This window comes from Triticum dicoccoides, chromosome 1A (genome assembly GCF_002162155.2).
Source record: "Triticum dicoccoides isolate Atlit2015 ecotype Zavitan chromosome 1A, WEW_v2.0, whole genome shotgun sequence".
NCBI classification, from domain to species: domain Eukaryota; kingdom Viridiplantae; phylum Streptophyta; class Magnoliopsida; order Poales; family Poaceae; genus Triticum; species Triticum dicoccoides.
The window spans coordinates 459,921,719-459,928,639 of NC_041380.1; the positions used below are offsets into that span (position 1 = coordinate 459,921,719).

Here is a 6,921-nt window from a genome sequence, read left to right on the forward strand (position 1 = left end):
AGACCAAGAGAGGAGAGAAAAGGGAGAAGCCAAGGGAAGAGGAGGAGGAGGAGTTGTTGGCTCTGGTTCTGGTTCCGGTCTGCGTGGAATCGCCGGAGGAGAGGGGAGGGACGGCGGAGGAGGGAGATGGTCGAGAGCTGACTGCGCGGATCGCGGTGGCCGGAGGGGGGGATCGGCCGGAGCAGGGACACTGCGGATGGTATTGGGCTTCGCCGGCGCCGGAGGCGGCGATCGCGGATGGGCGGCGGGGACCGCGGGTGCTAGTGGCGGCGGAGTCGGAGGGGTCGGTGCTCGCGTCGGTCTCCGGGGAGGAGGTGTTGCAGGAGCAGGAGGAGCGCGGGGGGATGAAGCAGGGGAAGGGGGGGAGGAATGGGCTGCTGCCGAGCTCGCTGCGGATTATATCGTCCTGCCTCAAGACGGTCTCGTCCAACGCCGGCTCCGTCGCCTCCACGGTGCGCTCCGCCGGGGCCTCCGTCGCCGCCTCCATCGCCCCCCAGGCCGAGGACGAGAAGGACCAGGTCGCCTCCGCCCGCCGCAACCACCTCCAAAACTTCCTTTTTTTCCCCACTGTTGCAGACAACTGTTGTTGAACTTGCTACTAGTGTTACTTCTGCTCAATTATACTCGCAACTGTACACTTGATTGCATGCCGATTTTTGGTAGGTCGTTATGGTCTGTCAGTAATCCGACTTGCTAGATCTTATCTAAGCATAGATTCAGAATTCCATGGCCAACTAACCAAGTCGGAGTTCAGTTGACCATCAATGAAGTTGAAGTTGGCACATAGTAGAATTGTTAATTAAGATATACGGAGTAACTAGTTGGACGTTTCCAGTCCTACAATACAATGGATGAAATTCTAGTTAGCTACATACATGGTGGACAGTTTGGTGAATTCAAATTTCCTATTTTTGCCACTATAATGCTGCTGTGATATTGCCAGCTGTCTGTTTGATACCAATTTGCACATCCATGCTACATTTAAGCTTGTGTTAGGATGGTATGTTTCCTTTTTTTCTGGAATCAGCTCAACAGGGGTATCTTGTTTCTATTGTACTTATTTGGTTAATGCTTGGTTCATCTTCTTTTATCGTTAGTCAACCGCTCTTAATTCCTTAACCTACCGTCGTGCTTCCTTATATCTTTGCAAATTCACTGACAGTATTCAGTCTTGACGTTTCATATGTGAACAGGTTTTGTGGGCTGGATTTGACAAATTAGAGCTTCGTGCGTCATCTTTCAAGCATGTTCTGCTCGTTGGCTACTCTAACGGGTTTCAAGTGCTTGATGTTGAGGATGCTGCAAATGTTTGTGAATTGGTCTCAAAACGCGATGGTCCAGTTACCTTTTTACAAATGCAACCCACACCACTTTACTCTGAAGAAACTGAAGGATTTAGGGCATCACATCCTATGCTTCTGGTTGTTGCTGGGGATGAGACAAATGGCTTGGGTATGGTTCAGGGTGGTCGTTTAAGTGCACTGATCAGGGATACAAGCACTGAACCTCAATCTGGAAACTGCATTTCTACCCCAACAGTTGTTCGCTTCTACTCTTTGAAGTCTCACACCTATGTACATGTTCTCAGATTCCGGTCTGCTGTATATATAGTTCGTTGCAGCCCCCGGGTTGTGGCCGTAGCACTTGCAGCGCAAGTAAGTTCTTGGTTTTCTTATTTCGTAGTGTAAATGATATTGGCAAAGATGCACAAACTTGTATATATGTGTTCTTATATTTTTCTGCTACATTCCAGATCTACTGCTTTGATGCTGTAACTCTTGAGAACAAGTTCAGCGTCTTATCATATCCTTTACAAGGGGCACCTGGAGCAAACATTGGGTATGGTCCAATGTCTGTTGGCTCAAGATGGTTAGCTTATGCTCCCAATGGTCCTGTATTATCCAGCACTGGTCGTCTGAGCCCACAGAACCTCACACCTTCTCCAGGAGTGAGCCCATCTACTTCTCCTAGCAATGGAACCTTAGTTGCTAGATATGCAATGGAGTCCAGTAAGCAAATAGCTGCTGGTATAATCAATCTTGGTGATGTGGGGTACAAAACACTGTCAAAGTACTGCCAAGAACTGCTGCCTGATGGTTCTAATTCTCCTCTGTCATCAAGTCCAGGAAGGAGATCCGGCAAACTTCCCTCCACTGTGCATCCACTTGAAGCTGACAATGCGGGAACGGTTAGTTGAGGCTTGTCTATGCTTTCTTTTTTTATCTTTGACAAGTATAGCACATTAAAGAAAATATGTATTCTTTAATGCGTCAGTGTTTCAGATTAATGATATCTTATTGGACTTTTGCAGGTTATCATCAAGGATGTTACCTCCAAAGTTGTTATATCACAGTTTAGGGCTCACACCAGTCCTATATCTGCTCTTTGTTTTGATCCTAGTGGAACCCTTTTGGTCACAGCCTCTGTTCATGGCCACAACATAAATGTTTTCCGGATCATGCCAACCTGCATTGCTAATGGCTCAGGTTCAAAACGATATGATTGGGCATCATCTCATGTTCACCTTTACAAACTGTATCGTGGCATGACAGCAGCGGTATGGTTACACAGAAACTATCAAGTTCTGTTAAAAGAACCATGTCATTATTTTTAATTACCTTGTGTTTACTTGCAGGTCATACAGGACATATCTTTTAGTCATTTTAGCCAGTGGGTATCTATTGTTTCAGCACGAGGCACTTGCCATATTTTTACATTGTCTCCATTTGGGGGTGATTCAAGTTTGCAGCCACAGAATTCTCACAGTGACGGGCCGCCTCTTGCTCCATGTCAGTCAAGGCCATGGTGGTCAAAGCCATCATTTCTTATGGATCAACAGCTTCATCCTGTGCCATCAACTGTGACAAATTCGGTGGTCAGTAGGATAAAAAACAATGGTTCTAGTTGGCTAAATACAGTCAGCAACGTGGCTGCTTCTGCAAGTGGAAAACTATCAGTGCCATCTGGTGCTATAACTGCTATTTTTTACAATTCCATTTACAAAGGTTCTCTGCCGGCTCCGTCGAAGGCTAATGCTTTGGAGCATTTATTGGTGTATTCACCGTCTGGTCATGTTATTCAACATGAACTTCTGCCTTCTTCGGGTTCTGAATCCTCTGATAACAGCCCAACAGTTGGGCCTGGCAGCCATTTGCAGCTCCAAGATGATGAGTTGCATGTTACCGCTGAGCCAGTTCAATGGTGGGATGTTTGTCGTCGGACAAACTGGCCTGAAAGAGACCAGGACATTGCAAATGTTGTATTCCACAACCAACTAAACAGGATGATGACACCGGACACTTCTGACTGTGAGGATAGTGACCATTCTGATTTCACTCCATCAAATGATGGTGTATCCAGAAAAGAGGTTATGAAAGTTAAAGAAAGATCAAGCTGGTATCTCTCAAATGCAGAGGTTCAGATAAGCTCATGGCGGATTCCCATATGGGAGAAGTCTAAGGTTGGCCTGCAATGTCTTGATACCATCACTAAATTTTACAGAATGGATATTGAACAATCTTTCATGTATATGTAGATTTGCTTCTACGTGATGGATCATCCTGCTACAGAGTCAGGGGAAGCTGTTAGCGTTCATGGTGGGGAAATTGAGATTGAAAAGCTGGCTCTTCATGAGGTTGAACTCAGGAGGAGGGAACTGCTCCCTGTGTTTAAGCAGTTCCACTATCCTGAGCAAAATAGGTAATGCCAAATTATCATGAAAGAAAAATGTTATTCTAGTCTTTTCTGTTTGTTGTCTACTGTTCTATCTCTGTTAGTTGCTGGCTGCTTATGTTTTTTTTTCAGATAATATTTTTCCCACTATTTAATGATATCAAGGGGTTGAATTTCATACCAATTTAAATGCTGCTATGGTCAAATTATATGTTTAGAACATCTCTGCCGGTAATCGTGCTCTGTTTTGTTTTGTATTGCTGTTGTACAGTTGTACACCAAGCTATAGGCAAGTAGTGCAATGCACTTAATTTTCAGTATTATCGTCCAGTGTCTTGATCTATAGTCTGAGCATAGGATGTCAATTTTGTATTGCTAAATATGTTCATAAGTTTGTAAATATCAGCAATTTCTAGTTTGAAGATATCAATTTCTGTTTGTAAATTCATAAGTTATGTTAAATGATAATTCTTGAAAAGGTCATATGCTTCTGTAAACTGCCAAGAAGCTCCTGAAGCAATCACACTATTCTGTCACTGCCCAAAATTAGATAACCTGTAATGTCAGCGCTGACGTGTATTGTTACTCTCAAAAGTATTGATTCTACCTGTCTAACTGGCTTGTCTAGCACACATTTTAATGGAAAATTATAAAGTTGGACTCGCCCAAGTTTTCTTCCAAGCTTACAAAGGATTATGTTTATCTGTGTCACCAAGTCTTGTTTATACTTGTGAATTTTGGGCCCCTGTAACTAATCTACTAAATCAACTCAGGGATTTCCCCAAAATCTACCTAATGGATTATCTCATTTTTTTGCTCAAAAGGGGATCCTTTAGCAACATACACTTAAATTCTTTGAATTACTCTCTTGCAAAACTCTTTGTCTTCCCTCTTGTAAGTGTAGGATATAGTTTAATTTTCTATTGCTAAAGTGTAATTTTGCCAGATTTAGCAAGCCATAAGTGATGCCATTGTCGTTGATGAACTTAGTAGACCTTTGGTTAGATTATCACATTTCTCCTCTCAAATGCTTTTTTATTTGACATCATCATCTGCTTGAAGTTTGCATATGAACGTGTCATGCTTGTCGTTTTTCAGGGCATAGGTTTGCACTATCATATACTTTTTACACAACCAATGCAACTTTTGAGTTACCCAGGGAATATTTTATTTGTTACTAACTCATAGTCATAGTGCTGGAAATAAGTACCATGGAGATAAACAGGGCAAAGGAAATAAAGAATATATTGAGTTTTGTTACTTGGTGCTAAGTAGTCAAACCAAGTTTTGTTTTTCATCAGTTATTGACATGTGAAATAAATAATATATTGAAATGTGCAGCAACCTTGCAAGCCGACAATTTCAGAATGCATTATCCGCCATTGACAACACACAGTATAGCTCGGCAAAGGATAGTGATGCATATGGACCCAAACCAGTGCCTCATATATCTGGATTTTACACTGGTAAATATACGTTGTGAAATTTGAACTTACTGTTTATCTCCATTATAATTGTTTATTGAAAGAGATGCTTAATCTTGCAGATATGAGAAAAACAGAGAACATGAATGGTTTAGCTGGGCAGTTATTTTCTGGACCTATTCCTGCTGTGGATATGCTGCCAAAGGAAAAGTGCAATTCTATTGGATCTCCTGAAGCTAGAAATTTGACTGCCAATCACAAAGTAGATAATGGGAGCATTGGCTATGTGTCTACACCAAATGGAACAAATGCATCCACCATCATGCCTCAGTCTATAGAGGGTGTGGATTGTTTACCATCACACATCAGACCATTGAGCAACTATTCCCTCTTGGATGGACCTCTTGATAATGGATCACCTTCTCCCGCAAGTAACGAATCATGCGGGCCTGAAATAACCAATAATTCTCTAGTCAGCAATGGTGCCATTACTGATATCCCAAGTGGAGGTCACACGGGCGTCAATTCTGGACAGAATGAAACACCTGGTTCTCAGAACTCTGGAGAGTTTACCCAGTATTTCCAAGAGGGCTATTGTAAAATATCAGAACTCGATGACTGCCGTGAGTTAACTGAAGCTGTTACTGATGCTGACAGCAGCAGCAGCCACTGTGAGAGAGAGAAGCCCGAGGAAGATGGGGACAACGATGACATGCTTGGAGGGGTTTTCGCCTTCAGTGAAGAAGGTAATACACAACGCAAGTGATGATAGAAAGGTCATCATTGAACTTAATTGTTGGTGATTGTACTTTTGTGTTTGCGCTGATCTCTGTTCTGTCTTTGTGGCAGGTTGAACTTACTATACTGCTTTACTTGGGATAGATAATGGTAAACAGTTGCCACACCATTCAGTGTGCAATATTATGTAGAAAATGGTGGAATTCTAGTAGGCTTCCGTGGAATAAAGTTGTGCCGCGTCGATAATCTAATGTTTGGTACATATTTGGAAGGTGAAGTTTGCGCTCCATGTTTATTTGCCGGAAGAGTTCACTCTGGAGTTTGAGTCGAAGATCCCTCCAGGCAATTTACTAATCCACGGAAGGAAGGGAGTTTGGTGTTTGTCGAGAAGCTGCCACTGCCTGCCGCGACACTTGGCCCGCCCTTTTTCTGTTTGCTTTGTACATACTGTAAGACCCATTTGTTTCGTGAGATACACTTCTGGGACATTTGGATGGTCTGAAACCCTGGCGAGCCATATTTGTTGACTGCTTCCTGCCAGGGCCTGTGAATGTTCCATGTTTATTTGTACATACTTTCATGTTTTATTAAGAGAAAGGAATGCTGGCAACGATTAATGTGACATAACTGTATAAACATTCAGTGAAAGATTTCTGTTTACGAAGTCGCTATGTTCTGCTCTTCCTTTCTGTCTGTGTTGCATGCTCAGTAATTGACTGCTGCTATGATGAATTACAAGTGGCTTCTAGTGTTGGAAGATAATTAGTCACAGCATTTTCTGTATGTTCGCAAGGACACTTGCTACGGAAATTACATGTGTGGGATGTGTCTATTTAGCAAGTCTGGTGTGAATTTGGGGCAGGCTTTCAGGGTATATTCCCACGTGGAACCACCTTGTTCCGTTTCACTCACTCTTCCCGATAATCGGTTGTCGGGCCTCTTTTAATAAATTACTCTTCCCGATAATCGGTTGTCGGGCCTCTTTTAATAAATTAGAACAACGCCCGCCAGTTGCAATGGCATATAAATATTCTACTACGTTAGCTTGTGATTTACATGCTAATAATAATGCGATTGTGTAAATAAA

The 6,921-nt window shown here is 42.7% G+C and overlaps 1 protein-coding gene across 1 annotated transcript; it reads left to right on the plus strand.

Annotated features, from left to right (window-relative positions):
• The first annotated feature begins 329 nt into the window (after positions 1-329).
• Positions 330-6,502, plus strand: LOC119278876 (autophagy-related protein 18h-like). The gene is made up of 9 exons (XM_037560225.1): positions 330-518; positions 1,194-1,655; positions 1,754-2,188; positions 2,312-2,557; positions 2,636-3,460; positions 3,536-3,699; positions 5,014-5,138; positions 5,219-5,842; positions 5,946-6,502. The coding sequence occupies exons 1-9, from the start codon at positions 345-347 to the stop codon at positions 5,948-5,950; spliced, it is 3,060 nt and encodes a 1,019-aa protein (XP_037416122.1). The 5' UTR covers positions 330-344; the 3' UTR covers positions 5,951-6,502.
• The last annotated feature ends 419 nt before the right edge of the window (positions 6,503-6,921 follow it).